At 45.8% G+C, this 26685-nt stretch overlaps 1 protein-coding gene across 1 annotated transcript in view; it reads right to left on the bottom strand.

Moving 5' to 3' along the window:
- Positions 1-26685, bottom strand: part of LOC130483412 (collagen alpha-1(XIX) chain-like) — a 69471-nt gene that overhangs the window by 23128 nt on the left and 19658 nt on the right. The window contains exons 2-3 of the mRNA XM_056856174.1: positions 2404-2527; positions 1490-1765 (exon numbers count right to left, since the gene is read on the bottom strand). Of these exons, the coding sequence (XP_056712152.1) occupies positions 1490-1765; positions 2404-2412 (285 nt within the window). The 5' untranslated portion in view covers positions 2413-2527. The remainder of the gene's footprint in view (positions 1-1489; positions 1766-2403; positions 2528-26685) is intronic.

The following is a 26685-nucleotide window of genomic DNA, read 5'->3' as shown; positions in this document are numbered from 1 at the left end:
TTATAAGTGTTCAAACTCCCACAGTATATGAAACAACTGTTTCAAATGCTTTCAGCTGTTTACTTACTTGGTCTCTTTGGGTAAGATCCAGCCAGCTTTTTCATTCAGCCTTACCCAGTTCTCCTCCCTGTTACAGACCCAGTCCCACATGACTTTCATACATGAAGGTCCCATAATCCCAGAGCATGACCTTTTTTTGTGGCCACCAGCAGAAAAACTTGTTGGATCCAATTATTTTCTGAAGGGGGAAAATGTACTCTTTCCCCAAAATATATTAATTTAGTTAAGACAAAAGGCTCTTTTTGCATATCCTGCATCAGTTGTCAAAAGGGAAAATCTACATGGGCTATAATCTGCAAGTTTAAAGCTTCCTAGGCCATTTTAATGCAACTATAACTATTAGGGTTGCCAACCTCCAGATGGTAGCTGGAGATCTCCTGGGATTACAGCTGATCTCCCGGTGACAGAAATCAGTTCACCAAGAGAAAATGGCCACTTTGGAAGGTGGATTTTATGGCATTATACCCCACTGAAGTCCCTTCTCTCCCCAAACCCTGCCCTCAGGCTCCACCCCCAAAATCTCCAGGTATTTCCCAACCTGGAGCTCGTAACCCTAATACCTATACACAAATTGCAGAAGAGAGGATCAAACATATCTTTAATGTTACCAGTTACAATGACCTAAATGTAACTTCCAGAATCTATCCTCTCTATAGTCATACATATGTCTTTTATGCCCAAGAATTATTTATTGGCACCATAAAGAATGTCTGAATAAAACATTATATGGGTCTTTGCCTTAGCAAGCTGGAACCAAAGAGATTAATTATAGTATGTCATCAGTGGTTCTTCCTGAAGAATACAGAAATTAAGAAAACATAAAAACTACAAGTGATTTTTAGTTTATTTCTAACCATAGAAGGATGTGAGATCTAAGAATTGGTTTAAGAAAGAATTTCTAAAAACTGTAATTTTCAGTGACATTCTAAAGAATTCTGCTTTAAGTGTTTGAACTATTAGTTAAGGGCTTTTCACTGGACTGGAAGCATACAGGGAATTATAGTCAGCCTAGGGAGTACTGTGGTTGCATACATCCAAGAGACCTATTATGTTCAGTTTGTTTGTTTGTTTTCGAGTATTATGCTGCTTATTTCTAGTGCTCCAACTCTATCAAGACATAGCATACCTGCTTGCAAAAGATTTTTTTATTTGTACTCTAAAATATTATTTTCTATATTATGAACATTTCCTCTCATAGTCACTACTTCTTACATCTAGGATTGCCAACCTCCAGGTACTAGCTGGAGATCTCCTGCTATTACAACTGATCTCCAGCCGATAGAGATCAGCTCACCTGGAGAAAGTGGCTGCTCTAACAATTAGACTCTATGGCATTGAAGTCCCTCCCGTCCCCAAACCCAGCCCTTTTCAGGCTCCACCCCAAAAACCTCCCGCCAGTGGCGAAGAGGGACCTAGCAACCCTACTTACATCTACTGGCTTGCCATCTAAAGAACGAGTCGTGATAAGAAGCCTTCCTTGAACGTCAGGACTGGCTTTTGCATCCGTTTGTCTTTGCTCAATTAAGCTGCAGTCCACATATAAAGAAATGGTCCTTGATTGTACACTGATGCCAAGCTTATGCCATTGCCGATCAAAGACAGGAAGGATCTCACGGCTTTTAAAAGTGTAGCGCAGTGAATTCCCCTGGGGAGATTGTGCAACGTACTCCACAACTTTTTTGGAACCATCAATGACGATGTAAACCTAGGGGAGAAAACCCACATTTTGGGGAAAATTAGAAGCTTTATAGCAAGTGTGGTAGCTATGAACCAACCAAAACATACACATCCCTCAGCACAAAATAGGTTGTGCTGCAATCAGGGCTTTCCTCATAGAATGAGACTTTCATGCCTCCCACTCCTGCCTACAGCCCCTCTTGCCCCTGAAATATTGGTAACAATAGCCCCTCCCCTCTGCCAGCAGAAATGCCCTCAGATGGGTGCAAAATAACTACTGGAAACACCCTTTCAAATATTCTCTCACTTGATCACTGCACATCAGTGGAGAACCCCTTATTGTTTCATTTATTTTTCATTTGTTAGGTTTGTATCCCATTGCTCAGAGAAGCAATTTAACTTCACAACATGTCAACAGTCCTGGGAAATAGCTCTCACATTAACCATTGTAGTGCTATATTACAGAAATGCCACTCATTTTATATATAGCTCTGAGTTGTATAATAACCACCAAGTTGTTTTAAAAGAGCAAACACCTTGAATATAGTCTGAATCCAGAGGGGAAATATCTATCCTCTCACAAAGCTGAATCCACCACTCCAACAGAAAAAGAAACAAAGAGGAAAGCAAAAACAAATTAAAAGGAAAAAAGCAATTTATGCAAACCTGTGGCATGTTACGTTGATCTAAAAATTGCAACAAATACCACCGTTCTTTCTTGCTGTTTCGTCTAACACGGAATGCGGCTGTTAAGGAATATTCCTTTGGAAACCCATTTGGAAACACTTGCCTAAAGAATGGAGAAAGAATTTTCTCATTAGTTTGGCAGCATTAATTGATGTAAAATATTAAAACAAACATATGTGAAAATATACAGCACCCAATTCTGGCCTCATACATACTCTAGCAACTGTACAGTCTTGAAGCCGGGAAAGTTATAATTTGGTCCCCATCAGATATTTCGGCATTGAACAAAGTAAGGTCCATTTGTAAACATAGTTTAGGTACCTGTACATCAGTATCTTTTACATATGTTATTATGTAGGGCAAGAAATATTAAAGTAAAAGTTCATTTTCTGGACTGCTAAACTTTCACACACCCAAAAAATCACAAACTGCCTCCAATGAAAGCTAAGCTTAGTCCAAGAAAATCAAAATTCTGAGCAAAAGAAAATTATACTAATAAGTAATACTGCGCATATTAAGACAGAATAAAGCAAATGTTTTGTCTTTCCTCCCAGTTCTCAATTGATATTTTGACACTGTTAGAGTAAAAGTTAAGAGAATGTATCATGTCTTATTGGTACCAAAGTGAAGTTCCCTTTGCACCTCTGACTAGGGCTGTCAGTTCGGCCCGAACCGAAAAACAGCCGAATTTCCCCTGATTCGGCGGTTTTTAGTTTGGGACGAACCGAACTCAAAAATGGTGGGATTACGGGGGAGCCGAATTCAGCGAGTTCGGGAGTTCACAAAAAAATCCGGCAAATTCGGGGCCCTCAGTAAGCAGCATTCTCCTCCCCCGGCCAATCAGTGGCCAAGCTGGGTCTTCTTCTGGCCAATCAGTCAGGATTGAGTACTGGAAGAATCAGCAGATGTACGGCCAGGCCGGGGAGAGAGAGAGAGTGAGAGAAATCCTTGTGTGTGTGTGGGGGTGCTTGTGCACATTCGCTCCTTTCCGTGGCTGCAGGGGCCGCATTTTGGGGGGTACAGACCCCAAACTTTCAGTGGAGCTTCAGACAAGCCTTCTTAAGAGACCCCCCAAGTTTTGTAAACATTGGGTCAGGGGGTCCCGAGATATGGGCTCCCCCCATTTTCTTTCCGTGTCTGCAGGGGGCGCATTTTTTGGGGTACAGACCCCAAAATTTCAGCGGAGCTTTAGACGAGCCTTATTAAGAGACCCCCCAAGTTTTGTAGACTTTGGGTCAGGGGGTCCCGAGATATGGGCTCCACCCCTTTCCCTCCCCCCTTTTCCATTTCCGTGGCTGCAGGGGGTGCTTTTTTGGGGGTGCAGCCCCCAAACCTTCAGGATATCTTCAGACAAGCCTTCTTAAGAGACCCCCCAAGTTTTGTAAAGATGGGTTCAGTGGGGGCAGAAATATCGGCTCCCCCCTTTTCTCTTTCCGTGGCTGCAGGGGGCATATTTTTGGGTGTACAGACCCCAAACTTTCAGCGGAGCTTCAGACAAGCCTTCTTAAGAGACCCCCCAAGTTTTGTAAACATTGGGTCAGGGCCCCTCGAGATATGGGCTTTCCCCTTTTCCCTATTGGGATGAATGGATCACCCGATCCTGTATGCATCTCCAGAGCAAAACGTCCCGTGCTTAAATGGAATCGTCTTGGATTACCCAGTCCTCCTCCCAGCCCCTCCTGCTGGAACAGAACACAGCCACAGTAAGACCCCTTTGGGGGCTTTAATCTATACTTTTTCTCCTGTGTGTGTGTGTGTGGGGGGGAAAGCAGAGTCTGTGTGTGTGTGGGGAGGGAGCAGTTTCTGTGGGTGGGGGGGGGAAGCCAAAGGGGGCTTTCGCCCGTTCTGCCTGGGGTGTGTGTGTGCCCCCTCGAGTCTCTCTCTCCCTGGTTTGAGGGGGGGCTTCAGTGTGTCCTCAGGTTTTCCCTCATTCATAAGATCGGTTAGGTCTATTTTGATGCTTGCTCAAAACTGGTTTTCAAATGGTGACTTAAAGAATGCAATTGCCTGGTCCCGAGTCCGATGCAAAAGGGGAAATTCCACCCCTCCTGCTCCTTATGCATAGCTAGCTGCCTCTGTCCCTCTCCATGCTTTGCACGGTTGCAAAGGTGTTGCTTTGCAGGGTTGTGTTGCTTTGCAGTTGTGTTGCTTTGCAGTTGTGTTGCTTTGCAAACTTCTCAGCTGTTTGTCGGGGCTGGGAGCTTTGTGCGTGGGCGACAAGCTCTGCTCAGAGATGCACATTAAGGGTGGGGGGACCCCTTTCGGGGCCCATATCTCAGCCCCCCCTGACCCAATCTTTACAAAACTTAGGGGGTCTGGCAAGAAGGGTCCTTTGAAGCTCCGCTGAAAGTTTGGGACCTCTACCCCCCAAAATGCCCCCCCGAGCCGCGGAAAGGTGCGGTTGTGTTTTTAATGGCTTTATTCGGCCGAATTTTTTTCCCGAACTTTGAATTCCTGACGAATTGCACGGACCCGAAGTGGGGGAGTTCGGACTTTGGCATATCCCGAATCTAAAAGGAACGAATTCAGCCGAATCCGAACTATACCGAATTTTTTTTAATTCAACAGCCCTATCTCTGACCTAATTCCCACATATTAATGGCAATTACTCCTCTGAATTCAACCCCCAAACCACTCTGCTGAGCCATGGTTGAGAGACCTGCCAGGAAAATTACAAATAAACAAATGATGTCACCTATCCTTACCCTTTAAGAAATACATCCCATCAACTTTATTATCCACATATATGGATTCTCTTATCAGTTCCTACAACCTCAGTCCAGATATATTGTAACCTGCCTGATAGAAAGAAGTCTAATAAATGTTTTAAATAAATACAGTTATTGGGTGTGCATTAACATATGGAGTGAACTGATTGGGACCATGGCTATTAGCCTCCCCCTCGATGAGTTCAAGGGTCATACTTATATGAAGCCTACATGTGTAGTAGGGTTGCCAGCTCTGGATTGGGAAATTCCTGGGGGTTTGGGAGGTGGAGCCTGTGAAGGGCAGAGTTTGGGAAGGAAAGGGAGCTCAGCAGAAATGTAATGCGATAGAGTCCAACCTCTGAAGCTGCCATTTTCTGCAGGTGAAGTGCCTTGGTTGTCTTATAGAGTCCAATGAAGACAACTAGGAGGAGGTTAAAATAAGCAACAGTTCTTTATTTAGCTAAAAAGAGACCCTGGGGGTGAAATAACCCACAAATAAGATGCAGAGTTACTCACCCGAGAAAAAAAAGGAAAGTCAGTATCATTTATGCATTCGCATGGGGCAGGCCCATGGCTGCTGACAAGCAGATTGATACACAAAAGCACCAATGCAAATTAAGTGTCTACTTCACTCTAATTACCATAACCTATAGATATTGGCCGAAGGCGTCACTTAGTGAATGCCTGATCTTGTGAGCTCGGTAACCAGAAACCACATTCCTGAAGATGAACGTAATTCAGAGCTCTCTACTGGTGAGAGGCCGTACCATGCACAGAGAGCATGATTTGTTCGTTCATGGCTCCCGGATGCCAAATTCCCCAAAGTTTCCATGTGTATGCGTATGAATACATAGTGTTCTAACCCAGCCCTTATATCTGGGCATTACACAGGGGAACTGAACTCTGTAGTCTGGAGATGAGTTGTAACTCTGGGAGAATGACAGGCCCCACCTGGAGGTTGGCAACCCTAGTATACTCTGAAATATGAACAGGTTCCCCTATGCATGATCCTGGAAAACAGAAAGTCTTGCATTTTACATACTGGAGCTTCTGTGAATTTGGAGGTATATGCATAGGCTCCATACAAATATGACTCTTGAACATATGGCAGTGAAAGGTGGGACCACTCGTTATGTTCCACGTTAGCCCTCTCCACACATTCCTTTGTATTCGAATGAACACTGAACAGAGCTGGGTAAGCAAAGTTCCACAATTTCTAAATATCTGCACATTTTGAATGTGCCCCAAACTATTTGCATAACAGAGAGGGTGATTCCAAAAGTGCCAAAATGATGCATGAAACTACTTCTTCCATCTCTCATTTTAGAGCAAGGCTTGTCAGATGTTCACTGAAGGCCACAAGCAGGAAGTTCACATACTCAGCCATGTCTGCTGGCAGCAGTTCCTGTCTGTTGGTTCTCCACCACACCCTGCGGAGAGGGGCTCTTATCTTTCACTGGGCAAATATTTGGGCAAACTGCCCATAAGCACAGCACATTTATGATAGATCTTAATTTTCAGCCCAGCACAGTCATATAAGAGCAACAAACACATGGATGGCTTAAGCGCTATTTGATATATAGGACTTGAGTTGGCCTTCTGCCCAGGGAAGAATTTCACCCCAAATGATCTTTGAATTCCATATGAAAAGAAATGTGGTGTTTAATTCAAGAGATACAAGTTATGTTATCTAACAAATTATTTCTAGAACAAGCCTACTACCAACACCCAAAAGGTTACTTCTGACCACTCTTTTCACGTTTCCTGGCAATGGACAATCTACATTACTATCAAGAGATAAATTCACATGAGCGAAAGGTGAATAGGCTCAGGTCCTTTTTTAGAGTGATTTAGTATAACATCTTGCTTGCTCATTGCTCAAATGCACATCAGCATGTAACCGCAAACAGAGGAAGAAGAGGAGCAATTTTCAGCATGTTTAGCTGTAACTGATCATCTGAACTCCCCTATCTAAAAAATTCTGCCTTCATCATAACATCATTAAAACACTGGTTTTAATTAGTGGATTTGTTCCAAAAGGACCCAAATATTTATAAATAATTCCTGAATCAGACTGTATTATTTCTGTGTATCATTTGTTATTATTACCAAATTAGGGTTGGCAATCTACCTGCTATGGTGGGAAAGCTCTTGCCTGGCCCTGCTGCTGCTCAAATGAGTGGTTGTGGGGAAATGGGGGGAAGATATCCATTCTAGCCAGAAGTGACATCAATGTGTCAATGATGTCTCTTTTCCCCCCGCCCGCCCCCCCAAAAGGCTAGCAACCCTACACAAAGATATAGAGGGCCTATACGATTTTTACAAAGGGAGAACAAGAGGCTCAGGATAAAGAGGATGTTTTTGGTCCTTTTACCCCTCCCTCAGCGGCCTTCTATGGTATTTGGCACCATGGAGCCACGACAACAACCATCATTCAGCTTCAGCAAGGAAACATGTGGCTTAAGCAGAGTAGCTGCTCTGCATCTTCCCAGATTTGACTTCAGGGAGAGCTGTCACTACAGCTGTTAATTTTCTGTCTGGGTATCACTGGGCTCAAGAACACAGGGGTTGTGGCAAGGCTGAGTGTGAGCTTATTTCTTTCCATCAGCCATAAAGCCATTTTGGGGCATGTCTGAGACTCAGGGAATGAAAAGGACAAACTGCATTAATTCCATAGGTTCAAGGTGCTTGAACCCCCCCCCCCACACACATACACACATGGCAATGGGACCAAAGGAACTTTATCCTACATACCCTTAAGCCAAAGTAGGGTTGCCAGCCTCCAAGTACTAGCTGGAGATCTCCTACTATTACAACTGATCTCCAGCCGATAGAGATCAGTTCACCTGGAGAAAATGGCCGCTTTGGTAATTGGACTCTATGGCATTGAATTCCCTCCCCTCCCCAAACCCCGTCCTCCTCAGGCGCCACCCCAAAAACCTCCCGCCGGGGGCAAAGAGGGACCTGGCAACCCTAAGCCAAAGCCATCATAGGAGGTGTATTCTAGGCTGAGGGGAGAAATTGATCAAAGCGGACCTTTACAGTCCAGCAAAATACTCCAAGGACAATTTCCCCTCTGAGTTCTTTAGGTTGCAAAGAGACAGTCCTTGCCACACCTTAAAGGATCTGGGGTGGGGGGCAGCGTTAACTTTGAAGGATGCACATTCATTTGAAACTTGATTCTTCCTCACACTGGGCCTGACAGTGAAGGGAAGCAAGTGACGTGGCTGTTTGATTCCCATCGGCCCTAACTGTCAGGCCTTTGCCTTTTAGCTGAAGCAAAGGCTCTTGACCTGAGTCAAGTCCTTGGTTCTCATGCCTTTGAACATCTGTGTACTGTTTCGCTCATCCTGTTTTCTGCAGCTCTGGGAGTGTTTGGTCTATCTTCCTGGGAACCACTTATCTCGGGGTTGCTTACCAATGTTTACCTTTTCAGTCCGTAGTGTTTTAAGCATGTAACCTGTCTGTGTTTCCCCATTACTAGCCTCACCTGCCTTTAGGCAGTCAGTCCTTTAATCTGACTTTTTGCTCCTAATAAAGTATTACTGCTTCAGAGCTACCTGCCTGGATGAGTTTGCTTATGGGATGCTAGGGACAGATGCCTGATCCTGACACTAATTGCCATTAGATGGCTGAGGGCTGGCGTCTGCACACTCTTCTGTGTTGCTGCCAGAGAGTGCTGGCAGTAGGAGGGCAGCATCCACAAGTAGCCTTCATTTGGGGCAGGATAATGAGGAAAGACATGTTTTCTTTTTAAGCTGAGTTTTCCTACATGCTTTGGCTTTAGGAACCTACTTCAGCTCCCTCCATCCTCCATATGGCTGCCCACAAATAGGACATCCACTTAATGGGGGAGGTGGTGTTCCAGGCTTCTCGCATGGCATTCTACATTTTATGCAATTTATTTTCATAATTTTTCCTTCAGTTTTATAGGCTATTACTGACTCTTTTATCCAAATGAGAGAGTTTCAAGGAAGCCCTTCAATATGCAGCTAAATTGAGAACAAAGTAATCATTACAGTATGCTCTGAGGGAATGCTCAAGATTCCATATTTTCCATATTTCCAACCCCAACTCCAATTTTTCATATGAGGGGAGATGAAGGAAAGAGTATTGATGAGCACTGCCAATATTCTATTGACATGCATGGGTCTGCAGCCTATGGGTTCAGAGCCCAAGCATGACTCTGTCCAAATCCAAAAAGGCCTGTTAGTTATGGAAATTGACTTTCTTATATGAGCTCTTTGTTGATCTCTTGCTCTGAATTTTGACTAGTTGGACTCTTTAATTGAAAAAAAGGTTGCAGACCCCTGACATAGCCATGACATAGTATGTAGTGCTGGCAGTAACCCTGAGGCAAAGCAAAATGTCAAGGTTTCAAGAACTGCTTTGAATGCCATACATAGTAAGAGTTCTGCACATCAGAAAGTACATGTCAAGGTTGTTTATGCATGGTGGGTTTGTCTCGCGATTCTCCCGCGATTGTCCCAGTTCTCTGCAGGGGTTTTGCATGAGGGCTCAGCTCGCTTCTGTCCCACGACTTCTCTGAGTTTTCCAATCCCTGTTTTATCCCAAAAGTAAGTTTTATTCTGAGCTTATCTCAGTTACAGGAAGGTGCATAGTCAAGTCACTGGTTGATCTTCCCACACCCCGATATGCTCCGTTGTCCAACTTGTCCTCCAGCCATCCCCTCTGCAATGCCCTGGGAAGCCATACTGCTCCTTCTCTGGACTCCTTTCCCCCCTGGTGGTCTGGTGGCATATCAAAATGGCATTAAATCAGCTAAAATATTAATCAAAATCGCAGAGAGAGGCAGTGTAGGCTAGGATCGTTTGCTCACTCACTCCTCCCCCATGGGTAACTCATCACCAAAATATGGTGGGGGGAGGCCAGCGAGCGCCTGATCCTAGCCTCCGCTGCCTCTGTGTGATTTTGCTTAGTGCTTTAGATGATTCAATGCTATATCAATATGCTATCAGACCAGCAGGAAAAAAAGGCGCTCAGTGAAGAACCGCCCCCCCCATAGTGTCTTCTCCCGTCTGCTGCAACAGTGTTGTCTTCACAGAAATGCACACAACCAGAGAATCTCCCCCCTTTTCCTTTTCTGAGTAGAGCTGTGTTTTCAAGGTGCGGGGATTGATGCTTATGGGTTTTGGCTGGTGAATCTACAGTACCCCATTTTGAGAAATGGGTTATGAAATGGCCACTCACCGGGAGGAAGGGGTGGGGTGATGTTATTATCACAGTATGTATTACAGCCAATTACAAAGCAGTGTTTTTAAGGGGCGAGGACTCAGACATTTCTGGATTTCTGTAATGCATAAAAGACCCAAGTCTAGCCCAACCCAGGTCTAATAAGGAAGAATCTCTGTAACCACACCAACATGGCCAGTGAAAACATCACTCAAATCCACGTTGTTGTTTGTTCTGCAGAAGCTGAGAATAATAAAATTTAGTTATTACTACTAGCCAGCATAGAATTATTAAAACAGATTAAAATATTAATTAAGCCCAGTGGAGGACACAAGAGAAAAACGATGAAGAGCATGGAGGAGGCAAATCTCCCTTTAAAACTACTGTTGCAAGCCTGTGTGCTTTTACTTGGTAGGAAATCCCACTCAACTCAGCGGGACTTACTTTTGAGGAAATGTGTAGTACTTCAGGCTGAGGGAAAGGTAAAGATTGCAGATAAGCTTATGATCCGCATCTGTGGTTCTTTTTGCTTCTTAGATCTCAACTCTCTTGCATGAAGACTCCCAACACAGTTTTAGGAGAAGTGAGCATTGAATGCTTTACATGGGACATCTATTAGGACACCACTAGGGCTTGTTGCTATACAATTATGAAAGTAAGCATCTGTGATCCAAGAAGGGCTTCAAAAGGCCATGCCTTACAATTCAAACGATCCACTACAACAATTGATTTCATTTCTGCTGTGATGTTCTAATCCCTAACACTTGGTAATTTATGGATCTAGGAAGCATAAAAGGTCTTACTTGCTGAGCACAGACAGACCTCAAATGTTGTTCAAGGAGAGTTAAGGAGGTATAACAAATTTAGGCTTTCTGTTCAACCTTATTAAAGGAACATTAGCACTAGCAGATCACAGAATATTTTAAAAAGTAAGAAAAACGCTCCAAAAAGCAAACACGGTTGCCCAATCCAGTACTAGACAGGGCTCCTATGCCTCTGAAAAACTACCAGATTAGATGCATTTCACCAGCACTCTGAGCAAGTCTCCCATTTATGGTCAAAACAGACATTAGAAATGCAGCTTTCCACCAGTCTAATTGAGCATGTAGCCACAATTCAGACTGGGGATGCATGGGACGGGAAATAGAGATTTAAATCCATCAGGTCCCAGATTTTGGCCATCAAACCCAGGATCCTCATGCTTTTATTTGTGGTTTTAAAGCTGTCTCTTCCTCCTTGAAAATGTCAAAAGCACAGGCAACCCAGAGTTTGATAAGCAAACACCAGTGGGACCTGATGAGTTAAATCTCCATTTTCCTTCCTACACGTCCCCAATCTGAATGGCTGAAGTGTGCATACACAATTCACCATTTATAAACGGATGTTTTGGATATCTATTTTGGATCTTTGTTTTGGACTTCACACTTTTCATGTCTCTTCACAGTGCCAGACTGCGGTTAAGTTCAACCCTCTCCATGCACTAAGATTTTATATTATAAAAGAGCTACTAATTTTCCAAGCATGCCAACTTTCCAATTATCCAGGACCTAACTGCTATTGCTGTAGCATTCGCCATCTGGCTTGGAGGATGGAATACAAAGCATATCCTCCGAGACAATCATAAATGACTTTTGCTTAACTGGACACCAATTAACTGGCTGGAAATTTACTCTTGCCTTGGCACGCAGTCCCGCTGTAGAGACCAAACAGATCACCTGCGCTGATTGGGTCTTTGGCATACAACATCTATGCTACGTGCTGGAATAAAACCCCTACAAAATAAACAAAATTTTACACTGGCTTGCTGTTCAATTAACTAATGAGCAGCAAACAAGAAAAAATGGTTGTTGTTAGTCTAATTGTTTTTTAATGTGATAAATCAACAAGTCAATTAATGTTTTCAGCTCTGTTGACTGTGTGGCCCATCCTATGGATCTGGTCATGAACATACGAATGGGAGGAAAAGAGTAGTTTTCAACAACCCCATATTTTGCAGAGAAAGAGAGAAATGACCTTTTTGATGCCAGCTACTAAAGCAATCTATCGTCTCAGCTTGGTTTAATGTACACATATTTAGGCAATGAGACCTAAAGCAACACTGTCTCTGTATCTTCTTATCCAAATCACCTGGTGATGTGGTAAAGGTCCTGAATCACGCCTGTCCACTGTAGTTAAATGGCTAAGAGTAAACAAACTGAAACTAAATCCTAACAAGATAGAGGTGATGCTGGCTGGGAAAGCAGAGATCTTGAAGGACGGTCTGCTTCCTATATCCCTCTGGACGGGACTGGTGAGCCCCGTCTTTTAAACAACCCTTATGCTTTATCCAAATTAACCCACTGAATGGTGATGGGCGGATGGTTGTGTGGTTGGATGGTTGGTCAGACCAAGTTGGCTCTGATTACATGACCCTTACCTCAAAAGGGCCTGTCGTGGTACAGGCGAGGAGCGAGGGCTGTAAGCGTAGTCTGGGGAACAGTCCAAGGTCATTCACAGTGAAGGCAGAGTCCGAGATATCAAGACAGACAAGGGAAGTCCAAAGCGTTAGTCAGAGCCAGTCCAAGAAGTCAGGATACCAGGAATCCAATGGATAGCAGGGAAACAAGGCAGGTACTCAAGGAGGTTGGTGACAAGTTGCTTGCACAACAGCCAAGCCTAACTGATGGCTTAAATCCCTTCCCCTGCTGCTGTAGCAGCCAGCTGATGCTGATGAGGCTGAGTTCACAGGTGGTGCTTCAGCCCTGCTCTTCCTCATCACTGCTACTGGGGAGGTTCCTCTGTAAAGCCTTCAGCCTAGCACTTTGCCGTCTCTGCTGCATTGCCAGACGGACCTGTTTTCTCCTCTGCTCCAGTGGCCCTGGCGAGGCCTCTGGAGACACTGCATGTTGCAAGGTGTCAGGTCCAACTGGAGTCCTTGAGCTGGCTGGCTGCAGACATGGTGAGTCATCCCCTGACCTTCGCTGATCCTCCCCTCCGGCAGGCTGTAGACCCTGTGGTTGTTCCTGTGGGACTTCTGCCTGAGGATGTCCCTCTTCGTCAGAGGAGGTCTCTGCAGGCTGACTCATGACACTATCCCCCCCTTCAAGGCCCCCCGACCCGATGAACCTGGGCCTGGCTTCTGGGGATAAGTGCGGTGAAACCCCCGTAGAAGGTCCGGTGCATGGAGATGATCAGCAGGTTCCCAGGAGCGATCTTCCGGTCCATACCCTTTCCAGTCAACCAGGTATTGGAGCCGGCCCCGCCGACGCCGAGAGTCCAAAATCTGGGCCACTTTAAACTCCTCATGACCTTGCACGATGACAGGCAATGGAGGTGGTGTCGAGGGCCTCAATGGGTGCGGGGGTGCAACAGGTACCAGCAGGGAGCGATGGAACACAGGGTGGATCCGGAGCGTGGTTGGGAGTTGCAGTCGAAAGGCCACTGGGTTGACTTGTTCCACAATGGGGAAAGGGCCGATGAAACGGGCATCCAGTTTCCGGGATGGTCGCAGGCTAGGAAGGTGTTGGGTTGAGAGCCAAACCTGGTCCCCAACCGTCAGTGCCTTCCCAGGTTGCCAGTGCCGGTCTGCGGCCATCTTGTACGCCTCCTTGGCCTTTTGTAGCTGGTCCCGGAGTACCTTGTGGAGAGCCTGCAGTTCCTGAACGAGGTCATTGGCAGCAGGAACTGCCGAGGCTGGCGTCACTTGAGGGAAGAACCGGGGATTGTAGCCATAGGTAGCCATGAAGGGTGTCTGCTGGGTGGAGGAGTGAACCGCATTATTGTAGGTGAATTCTGCTAAGGGTAGCAGGTCAAACCAGTTGTCCTGCTGGTGGTTCACGAAACACCTCAAGTATTGCTCGAGCGTGGCATTTGTGCGCTCAGTCTGCCCATCAGTTTGAGGGTGGTGAGCTGAGGAGAGGTGTACCTGGGTCCCCAGGAGGGAATGCAGGGCCCGCCAGAACCGGGAGGTAAACTGAGTGCCCCGATCTGAAATCAGGTGTTCTGGCAGTCCATGAAGCCGAAAGATATTGTGTAGATACAACCGAGCGGTTTCACGAGCGGAGGGGAGACCTGGACAGGGAACAAAGTGTGCCATCTTGGTGAGTAGGTCCACAGCCACCAGGATGCTTGTGTGGCCACCGACCTAGGCAAGTCTGTGATGAAGTCCATGGATATGGTCTTCCAAGGGCCTAAGGGAGTGGGCAAGGGTTGCAACAAGCCTGTAGGCTTCCCGGGCTGGTTCTTGGCCCGTTGGCAGACTTCACAGGATGCCACATACTGGTTAATGTCTGCCCGGACCCGTGGCCACCAAAAGTCTCGAGTCAGGAGGTGAAGGGTCTTGTAGCGGCCAAAGTGCCCAGCCGGCTTGGCATCGTGTACCAGCTTCAGAACTTCAGCTCGTAAGGGCCCTGGAGGTACATAGATCCTACCCCGGTGGGTGAGTACATCCCCCTGCACCATGAAGCCTGGAGGTGCTGTTCCTTGGGAGTCCCCAAGAGCCTGGAGCTGCTTCTGTGCAAAGGGGTCGATTTACTGCTGATGCTCTATTCGTTCCCTGAGGGAGGTACTGAGCTGGATGGTGGCGAAGCTCTCCGATTGTAGGACTGTAGCAAGAGGGCGCTCCTGAATCGGGACTGCTGAGTATTCCGGTTTTCTGGACAAGGCATCCGCCCTCTTGTTCTGGGAGCTGGGGATGTATGTGATGGTGAAATTAAATCTGGAGAAAAACAAGGACCATCGGATCTGTCTCTGGTTCAGCCGCCGAGCGGTCTGTAGACTCTCCAGGTTCCGATGGTCTGTCCGGACCACCACCGGGTGTCGAGCCCCCTCCAGGTGGTGTCTCCATACCTCAAAAGCCGCTTTGATGGCCAACAACTCCCGCTCCCAGATAGTATAATTTTGCTCAGCTGGTGTGAGCTGCCTGGAGTAGTAAGCACATGGCTGCAGGGCCCCGGTGGCCGTCCCTGGCTGTAGAAGTATGGCCCCAATAGCCCTATTTGAGGCGTCGGCTTCCACGGTGAAGGGCAAATTGGGGTCTGGATACCGCAGGAGTGGATGGGTAGCAAACTGTTTTTTGAGGTCCTGAAAAGCCCACTGTGCCTCCGGTGTCCAGCGGAAGGGCTCCCGTGGTCGCAGCAGCCTGGTCAAGGGTACAGCCAAGGACGCAAACTCAGGAATAAATTGTCTGTAATAGTTTGCAAAACCAAGGAAACGCTGTACATCCTTTCGGTTCTGGGGAGCCTGCCAAGAGAGTACTGCCTCTATTTTCTGGGGATCCATCATAATGCCCTGAGGAGAAATGCGGTGTCCCAGGAATTCCATGGCCGGAAGATTGAACTCACACTTCTCCAGCTTGGCATAGAGGCCATGCTGTCGAAGCCGGTGCAGAACTATTCGCACATGTTCAGTGTGGCTGTCTGGATCCTGGGAATAAATCAGGATGTCATCCAAGTAGATGATGACAAACTTGTCTAGCAAATCACGAAATACATCGTTCATGAAGCGCTGGAACACGGCCGGAGCATTGCATAGACTGAATGGCATCACCATGTATTCATACTGCCCATACCGAGTGGCAAATGCTGTCTTCCATTCATCCCCTTGGCGGATCCTTACCAAGTTATAAGCACCACGAAGGTCCAGCTTAGTAAACACCTTGGCCCCTCGTAGGCGTTCCAGCAGCTCCGGGATGAGGGGCAAGGGGTACCGGTCCCGGATGGTAATTTTGTTGAGAGCCCTATAGTCATTACACAACCGGAGCTCTCCACTCTTCTTTTTCACAAAGAGGACAGGTGCTGAGGTTGGGGAGTTAGAGGGGCATATAAATCCTCTTTGCAAGTTCTTGGTCAGGAAGTCCCGAAGCGCCTCCAGTTCCGGCTCAGAGAGGCGGTATAGTCGACCTGTAGGCAGAGGGGCCCCAAGTACCAAGTTGATGGCACAGTCATATGGCCGGTGGGGGGGCAGCTGATCTGCCCCCTTCTCCTCAAATACATCCCTGTAATCAGCATACTTCTCGGGGAGGCCGGCCAGGGCTGAAGAGGCAGCTGCCCCCAGGACTGTAGGGCAGCCTTCGTGTGGGCAAGGGTTCCTGAACTGCAGTTCCTGACGTGCCCAGTTGATGGCAGGGTTGTGGAGGGCCAACCAGGAGAGCCCTAACACAATGGGAAACCGGGGCATACAGACCACGTCAAATTGCACTTGTTCATGGTGTCGCTGCAGCTCCAGGAATAGCGGTTCAGTCTCCTGAGTAACTGGTCCAGACCGTAGTAGCCGTCCATCAATGGCCTCCACTAGAGCAGGAGTAGTCTTTGGCTGTAGTGGGACTCGATGCTGGGCAGCAAACTGGGCATCCATGAAACACCGGGAGGCCCCCGAGTCTATCATACCATAGGCCAACAACCAATGCCCATCGGGCAACTGCAATTTCACAGGGACCAGGTAAGGTCCAGGACTGGTGCTGGGGGGCCCCTCTAGTCCTTCAGCGTGTCCCAAAGCATCTGACTTGTGTTGACCTGGGGCTTGGCATTTAACATCCGATCCGGCATGGTCCTTTTTTTCGGGGCAGCAACTGATGTAGTGCCCAGAACCTCCACAATATAAACATAGATGCAGGGCTCGACGCCTGTCCTTTTCTGTCTCTGGCAGGCATGGCCTACCAGCTCCTTGCTGTCTAGGTTCCTCCACTGATGTTTCTGAGCCTGCAGTAGTCATGGACGGCAGGGGTGGTTGGCCAACCACCAGACCAGGGTGGGCCCTTTTGCGCGCCAGCCTTCGGGCCTCCAGCTGCCCATCAATCCGCAAACAGACAAAATTAAAGCTTGAAGAGTTGCAGGGCGCTCTACTCGGGCTAGTTCATCCTGCAGTTCTTCTGACAGCCCTTCCTGGTACTGGTCCATTAGGGCTGCTTCGTTCCATTCCAGGTCTTGAGCCAGCAGCTGGAATTCTGTTGTATATGCTGCCACTGTCCCATTCCCTTGCTTGAGGTGCCTGAGGCACTGGTTAGCCTTTTCAGCCTTCAAGGGGTTGGCAAAAAACCCACGCAAGTGAGCCTCAAAAGCAGTAAAATTATCCAGCAACGGGGACTGGCCAAGCAGCAGAGGGGTGGCCCATTTGGCAGCCTGTCCCTTTAAGAGGCTTAACACAAATCCGACCTTCATCTTATCAGTACGAAAATCCTGGGCTGGGAGATCAAGGTATAATTTGCACTGGGCAAAGAAAGTAGGAAAATTCTCCACATCCCCCGCAAACTTATCTGGCAGGCTGATGGGCCAGTTGGCAACGGCTGCTGCAGACGGTTGTTGTTGAAGCACAGCCAAGGCTTGAGTGAGCTGCGTTCTGTGCCTTTAACAGCTGGAGCTGAATCACCACCATCTCTGAGACGTCGGCCCCTTCCATCCTGCCAGCGAGGGAGGGTGAGTTTGTTTTGTTTTTTTGTGGGTGCAAGCAATCTGTCGTGGTACAGGCGAGGAGCGAGGGCTGTAAGCGTAGTCTGGGGAACAGTCCAAGGTCATTCACAGTGAAGGCAGAGTCCGAGATATCAAGACAGACAAGGGAAGTCCAAAGCGTTAGTCAGAGCCAGTCCAAGAAGTCAGGATACCAGGAATCCAATGGATAGCAGGGAAACAAGGCAGGTACTCAAGGAGGTTGGTGACAAGTTGCTTGCACAACAGCCAAGCCTAACTGATGGCTTAAATCCCTTCCCCTGCTGCTGTAGCAGCCAGCTGATGCTGATGAGGCTGAGTTCACAGGTGGTGCTTCAGCCCTGCTCTTCCTCATCACTGCTACTGGGGAGGTTCCTCTGTAAAGCCTTCAGCCTAGCACTTTGCCGTCTCTGCTTCATTGCCAGACGGACCTGTTTTCTCCTCTGCTCCAGTGGCCCTGGCGAGGCCTCTGGAGACACTGCATGTTGCAAGGTGTCAGGTCCAACTGGAGTCCTTGAGCTGGCTGGCTGCAGACATGGTGAGTCATCCCCTGACCTTCGCTGATCCTCCCCTCCGGCAGGCTGTAGGCCCTGTGGTTGTTCCTGTGGGACTTCTGCCTGAGGATGTCCCTCTTCGTCAGAGGAGGTCTCTGCAGGCTGACTCATGACAGGGCCCCAACAATGGGGCCCTAACAAAACCAGTCGAAAAAGATAGAAAAATGGGAGAAAGCACAGAGCCATGCACCTGAGCAAAGGTGAATAGTGGAACCTGCCTATTTGGCTTCGGGGAGATCCCCAGGTTTTGGCATTTGGTAAAACTGAAACCCAAATTTTGCCAAAACGGCTAATTTTCGGTTTATTTTCAGTTCGGGTTTATCAATATGCACAACCTTAAAAGGGAACTTCTTTTTCCAAATTCACTTTTTTAGATATAGCCATTTGTTCCCCTTATTTCCTTGGTCCATCAAAGTCAGTATTGTCTACTCAGACCGGCAGCAGCTCTCTAGGGTCTCAGACAGAGGTCCTTCACATCACCAACTTGCCTTGTCCCTTTAATTGGAGATGCTGGGGATTGAACCTGGGATCATCTGCATGCCAAGCAGATGCTGTACCACTGAGCCACAGCCCCTCAAATTAGAAGGTTTGATAAAGTTATATGCTGGCTTATGTAGTAGCTTCTGTATAAGCTGGCCACACCATATAACCTCTGAAACTCTCAGATTTGGAATTCAGTGAAATCTGCTTTCCTCTTAATAGGCAAAGCTTTAAGATTTAATCTTTCTTCTTAAAGTCAATTTAGGTAATGTAAGTATGAGATATATGCTTATATAGGATTGGTTTCAATGGGTTACACCAGTGTTCTATGTATCTGTTCAAATATGTTGTTTAATCAGATCTAGAGTGATTACATTATTTTTAAATAAAGGTTTAAACCAATATATTGTTTATTGGCTGGGACATACAGGCCATTCACTTTGAGCCTGGAACAAACTAATAAACGTATCTCAATATCTCCCTTGGAGATTGAAGGCTGTGACTCCAAAGATTGGATGTTTTAAGAGAGCATTCAGTCACCAAGCAGCACTGTGATTTAGTGGTTAATGTATTGTTTTAATTCAGTCAGGGTATGTGTACTTATATAGTACAGCCCTATCTCATCAGATCTTGGAAGCAAAGCAGGGTTGGTACTTGGATGGGAGACCATCAAGGAAGACTTTGCAGAGGGAGGTAATGGCAAACCACTTCTGCTAACTCACTTGACTTGAAAACCCTATGGGGTTGCCATAAATTGGCTGCAACTTCATGACACTTTTAATCCCCATGTGGCTGTTTAAAGTAATGCTTCCTCACAGGTGGGTCCCAGTGACAACTCCAGTAGTTCTTTAGCTGGAAGAAGCAAAGTTTGGGAAGACATTGTCTGCCTCTGACTATCATTAGAGTGAAATTCTGAAACTCTGCAGATTCTCCTTCCTGCCATCCTCTCTTCAAACTTCTCTTTGATCAAAACAGAATTGATTAGAAACAGACTTGAGATTCCTAAAAAGAGGGAAAGTAATGGATTGTTGAATTTCAGAGAGAAGCTGGGAAAAACAGGAATTAAGACAATTTCTCTAAACAATTTAGAACAAATACAACCGAGGGTCCTGCAAGGACTTGAGAGAGGTATCTCATTTTCCCCTCCTCAACTATTTACTCTTTCCCTAACCCCCCCCATAAGCCTTTCCCCTTTCCCTCCTTCCTTCTCTCTTTCCCACACACCAGCCATGCTCCTTTATCCATGCTCCTGTCTTCAGTTTTCCCTCCTTCCCTCCCTCTGGTAGTCTCTGTGGCCCTGTTGCATGGTGCTGGCTGCTGGGCAAGGTCTAGTTGTTGTGGTGAGACAGCCACAAGGACTTACAAGGGGTACCTCACATTCCTCCATGTCCCCTCCTCCATACTATTTCCTCTCTCTATATTCCTGGCAACCTTTCTCTGCTCCCTTCTCTCCTTCCCACTGAACAAGGCATTTATCTGCTTCCCATCTTCAGTTATTTTATTTGTTTGTTTGTTTGTTTATTTATTACACTTATAACCGACCTTTCTCCACAATAGGGATCCAATGAAGCTGATATTATTCTCCTCTCCTCCATTTTCTCCTCACAACAACCCTGGCCCAAGAATGTCTCATCTATAGGGTTGCCAGGTCCCTCTTCCCCACCGGCGGGAGGTTTTTGGGATGGAGCCTGAGGAGAGAAGGGTTTGGGGAGGGGAAGGACTCCAATGCCATAGAGTCCAATTGCCAAAGCGGCCATTTTCTCCAGGCAAACTGATCTCTATCGGCTGGAGATCAGTTGTAATAGCAGGAGATCTCCAGCCAGTACCTGGAGGTTACTACAAATAACAATAAACCTGTGCTATTGATAGTCTAGATAGTACCTGGAGGTTGGCAACCCTAGTCATCTACTAAGCTTCCATGGCACAGTGGATATTTGAACCTGTGTCTCCCAGACTCTAGTCTGATACTCTAACTACTACACCACACTGACTTTTATGGGGTGGCTGCTGTTAAACAGTAGCAAGCATCCAGGCCTAGGTGAGTCATACACGTTGCATGGAACAAAGTTGCTCAATAGTTGTTGCCAGGCCTAGCTCTGATGAGGCATCCCTCAAAGTTCCTGAAAAGGGCCCTCCTTGCCTTATACTGACCGAAATGCTGGCAATACTATTGTGGTTGCTTAGCAACCCTCCACATTCACACTAGTGCTTAATAGAGCAGATTCAAATATATTTCAAATAAACATGCCATTCTGTACTCTTAGCTGGTCCAGCTTAGATCCTCTCCGTGATGTGTTGGAAGCATCAGTTGGTCAGAGTTCTATGGATATTTGCTGGTTCATCTGTCTGATTGCTTTACATGTGATTCTTTGAATTATGAAGGCCACCATCTATAAATAAGATCCCTGCCTTTCCTGGTTAGTGGAATTGTGCTAGGGAAAAATTCTCATGGCTAAAATTGTGGATTTTTCTACACCCATTTAAGGATTAGATCTCTGCTTTAAAAGCCGGCTACGGCAAAAAAAGATATTGCAGGTTATAGTCTTGAATTTAATTTTCCTTTTTTTTTGCGGGGGGGGGGGGGTAAACTGTTAAAAGTAAGAGATACAAATGAATCCATTTCATTCTAGCTTCAAATCCAGCCACCCCATAAAAGTCAGTTTGGTGTAGTAGTTAGAGTATCAGACTAGAGTCTGGGAGACACAGGTTCAAATATCCACTGTGCCATGGAAGCTTAGTAGATGACTAGGGTTGCCAACCTCCAGGTACTATCAGTAACTGGCTGCTCTGATTGATGATCTCTGCTTACAATTATATAAGGGAAATCCTTCCCGTTCTAGTCTCATTGTGCATGCCTGATTCTTCGCCATCTGATAGAGAAATATACTTCTAGATGCTGCTGCTATCATCTCTATCTCTAAAGTAGGGTTGAAAAGGGCACTACGAGCACTCTCAGGTTACTGCAAGGAGGAACATCTCACAATCAATCTCTCAAAAACTAAAATTGTTATTTTTTTCTAAAAAAACCCTCCAAGTACAGATGGCAGATTGATGACCATAACATAGAACAAGTTAAAATATTCAAATACCTAGGAGTAGTGTTTCGGTCTTCTGGCACTTGGTCGACTCAGACAATGCACATAACTGAGGCTGCCCAAAGGTCTGCCACAGCAATTTTAAGATTTTTCTTTACAAAAGGAGGTGCACATATACCCAGTGCATTGAAAGGGAAAGTGATCCCACAATTAACCTACGGCTCACAGGTATGTCTTTATAAAGATCTCCATAAATTTGAAGTAATACAATCTAAATTCCTTAGATCCTTATTTGGAGTACCTAGCTGCATTTCAAATTCCCAGCTTAGGATAGAAGCAGGCCTGGTACCTGTAGGAACACATGTACGGTTCCAAGCCATAAATCTCTGGCTCAAGCTAAACCTAGCTCCATCTGGATTAACCTCGCAAATACTCATAGATAACCACCCTTCAAGGTAGATAAGAGATATAGAGGCCCAATTGTACCACCTGGAATATAGAAGCGAAGCATTACTACAACTAGGTTATCAAAGAGCTAAATTACAAATTAAGCAAAGGCTATGGGACATTGCGCTTCAAACTGACAGAGCACAGGCCCCCCTATTACCAGCAAAGAAAGATTGTAATAAAAACTTTGTGCCTCTAAATGACCTTTACTCACTGGAAACCCCAAAGTTGAGAAGAGCCTTTACCTTAGCCCTGTTCAATGTACTTCCATCCACCCTTATTGAAGGAAGATATGCACGTATCCCATATGATCAACGAACCTATCCTTGCCAGTCAGGCGGGATTGAAACCATTGAACACGTCTTATTAGATTGCTGTTACTATCAGGAAATTAGATCCAGGCTCATTAGACCAATATTGTCCAAATACCCAGGTAGAACAAGCTCCTTTTATACTGACCTTCTCCTTGCTGACTGCTCCAACGAGACCACCCTTAAGGTGGCAAACTTCTGCGCACAAGCATGTTTAATAAGACAGAAGAAGGTAACCTAAATTTTAATTAAAGTTATCTGTTATAACTGTACCATTGAACTATTTATATATGTCTAGAGTTATATCAATTTGTTGCTGGTCTTTGACCGTAAATAAACTTGTTGTTGTTGTTGTTGAGGTAGAGAAAGTCTGGAGGTATTGTCCAGTTGGACGCAGAGAGTTTTAATTGAGGATGCTGAACCAACAGTCTGGGATCTGACTTGTGGAGTAGCACAGAGTTCGATATTGCTACTTGTACTCTTTAATATTTATGTTAGGTCATTTACAGTGCAATCCTGGGGAAAGGGGAGAAAGCGTTCAGGAAGTAGACCAGCCACTATGCTGGCATAACTCAGAGATACACTGGCATGGCAGGAAGCTGAACCCCACCAGTGCTCCACCAGCAGAACCCTCTGCATAGTGTTGCCAGGTCCCCAGGTTTTTGGGGTGGAGCCTGAGGAGGACGGGGCTTGGGGAGGGGAGGGACTTCAATGCCATAGAGACCAATTGCCAAAGTGGCCATTTTCTCCAGGTGAACTGATCTCTGTTGGCTGGAGATCAGTTGTAATAGCAGGAGATTTCCAGCTAGTACCTGGAGGCTGGCAACCCTACCTCTGCAGCTGCAGGGGAAGAGGCAGAACCAGGGGCTTGACAAGAGTTAGTCAGCTCCTTAAGCAAGCACAGCCTGGGAATACCCCCCAGAACTGATGTAAAGTTATGCCATCAAGAACTGCAGAATAGCCCATAGGCGCCTGTGCAACAAAAGAGGCACCCACACACCCACAACATGTCCTGGAATAGCAAATAATACCAGCTATGGCCACAGCCAAACACATGCCTCACTGGTCATGGCCAAACACCTTCCCCCAGGCCTGACTCGGCAACTCTGCAGCCACACAGCAACTGCAAGGAATGGGTATTAAAAAATAAAATAGAGCCCGTTTGGGTTTGGAACACTACCGCAAGGGGAGAAAAGACTCCTGAATCTCCCAACAAGCCATTTTCTGTACCAAAACACCACGGAGGGGGGAGTTATTTCCCTGTTTTTGATGTTCTGCTTGCACAGAATATTCTGCAAGTAGCAGTAAAAACCCAGACCCAACTCTTTAAAAAAACAGTACATGTCTAGTTAGACCAATAATCCAAGCGAGAGAGAGATGAATCTGGTTGAGAAAGCTGATTTCCTAGAAGGGAGTGATCTGCTTAACTTGGATAGGGGGAAGTGGTCTTTTTCAGATAATGTAAAAGGTTTAGGGGTGCCTTTGTAACCAAATTTGTTGTTGAAGAAACAAGTTGGTCTTGTTGCTAAGAGTGCCCTTTTTTCAATTGAATCTTGTTTGCAAATGCTATAAATCCAGATGATTTAGCCCCACTGATCCAGCCTACTACACTTTCCTCTCTTCACATTATTTCCTCTTTCCTTCCTTCTGAAAACAGCCATATACTCTCCCCTTTCCCTGCTTCAGTCTCACCTTCTCAGCCATTCTCCAACCTACCTTTTATTTGCCTCCTACCTTCAACTTTATTTATTACTTATTTACTTCATTTACACCCCGCCTTTCTCCATAGTGTGGACCAAAAGAGCTTACATTATTCTCCTCCCCTCCTTTATATCCTCACAACCCTGTGAGACATGTTAAGATGAAAGTGTGTGACTGGCCGCAAATCACCCAGGCATCTGCCACAACAAGATGGGGATTTGCTTAAAACTACAGGTGCTCCTTTTATCATTTTTTTGGGTTTTTTAAACCCCCACGTTTTTTTTTTTATGATTTCATATTTTTCCTGTAAACCTACAGCCCATTCCTGAAATAACAGCGTGTGGCATCGGTGAGGAAGAGGCACAGTGGCACCTCTTCCTAAGCCGATTTGCGCACATCGTAAACAAAAAAAAGGTGTTTTGTTGCTTTTTGTTTTGTTTTACTGGGGCTAAAAACCCCATTGAAAACAGCGAGGCTGCGCCTGCTCAAAAACAGGCACAGCACCGCCGTAACCGGCACCAGCGTAACCGGTCGAACCGGGATAGGAAGCAGCCTAACCGGTGGCTCCTCCCCCCTGGAACGCCCCTGGAACGCCTTCCTGCGCCAGGTATGAGGTATGGGCCCGCAGCGCTTGGCCGCCAGTGGGACTGGTCTTGCCACCAGCGTAAGTACATGTAATCACAGTTTTACATGCACTTACGCTGGCAGCGGGGTCACACTGCCTCCTGAAGACTTTTAGCCCAAATTTTCAGGAATGGGCTGCTAGGGCCCATTTCAGGTTTGTAGAAAGATCTGTCTTGCCTGTTCAAAGCTCCAGTCACCGGATTTAAGTATCCTCAGATTTGGCCAACTTGGCTATTAATATATAGATAGCTGATGTTAAAATATTTTAAAAATATTCTAAAATATTTTAAAAATATTCTAAAGAAACAAATCAAAATTGCAGATTGGATCCAATTTTTTAAAATTAATCTGAATGGTACAACAGAAATGAAAAGCAGAGCATCAGCAGCTACCAGAACTAAGGACAAGAAGGTTAGTAAGGATAGTGTCATCTATAGCTCAATGAAGTAGACAGCAGCCGATGGATGGGTCCAACTGGTTGACATATTTGGAGGTAAAGCATTTTCCCCGTAGCTCAGAATGATATATCACATACTATGGCTTGAATTGTGTGGGTTAATCTGCGGAAAACTGAAGCATGGAGAGTCCCACCTAAAGACAATGTGGTTTTTTCCAGTCCCATGACTCTTCCAGATTTTCTAAATGTTCTGCACTTTCTTACCTAGCTATCAATAAACTTAACACAGTAATCATTGAACTATAAGGAGTCGCAGTGCTATTTTTGTGAAGCAGTAGTAAGAGTTACCCGTATCAAATTTAGTAAGTCAATCTTTATTTACCTTTTAAATTTTGCTTTAAAAAGCACTGACGGAAAAAAGTTGCTATTTATAAATCTTATGAACACTAATTCTTCCACACTGAAATAGACCAAATTAGAGTTTGTGATTAACTTCCGTATTTACAAGTATCAATGGGGCCTCTAGCTTGCTGAATGTCTTCCAGGAAGAGAAAGATGATCCAAGTTACATTTCCTGAGAGTGAAGTGAGAGATGTTTGGCATTTATGGCAAGACATTTCTTCTTCCAGCTGACACCTACTGTCACCTGTCACATTACAAATAATTTGATGATCAGTGGTCGTGAGGTTGGCGTGAGCAACCTCTGTCCCATGGCGGGTGATGATGTATTTAAAGCCACCTATGAAATCTCAGAGGATTCAAACCAAGGCAGGTTGTTCATGGAAAATTCAAAGCTTCACGAACTCAAAGTAAAAATCCTTTCTGCTGTCATTGTCAGCAGCAACACATTAGGCATAAGACGTACAATGTGGAAAAAATTTCAAACAACAAAAGGGTGTCCTGGAGAGCAACAACAAAAGAGCAGGGAGCAACTAACAAGAACCAGCTTCAAGTCTATGTCAATGAAGGACACTGGAATGCACTGGAATGCGTATCCATATAAGAGAAGAGCCATTGTGTGCCACCCACTGTTTCTGGTGGACATATCCTTATTATCATACCATGCCTCTCTTGTTCACATTTTATTTTTACTTTTTTTTTTTTTACTTAACATTATAATTGCTGCTCTGCAACAAAGTTCTTGCAGTAAAAATGCATCACCCTGATCAGATAGCTAGGGCTTTACCACATCCCAAAATTAAATAGTGAGGTAGCAAGGTACACAGCCCCACACCATTTATTGGCTCTATACATCAACAGCTTCTGGAAATTTGCTTGAAAGATTCCTGGCAGCTAATATACTGGCAGCTAATATAGGACCAAGAGCACCAGTCTCATATACACCCTCTAAATTTTTCTCCCCAGAAGCATGTGGCTAAATTCTGAATCAACTACGGCTTCCAGACTGTCT

This window comes from Euleptes europaea, chromosome 10 (genome assembly GCF_029931775.1).
Source record: "Euleptes europaea isolate rEulEur1 chromosome 10, rEulEur1.hap1, whole genome shotgun sequence".
Taxonomy (NCBI): Eukaryota; Metazoa; Chordata; class Lepidosauria; order Squamata; family Sphaerodactylidae; genus Euleptes; species Euleptes europaea.
This window is presented reverse-complemented; position numbering and strand designations above follow the sequence as displayed.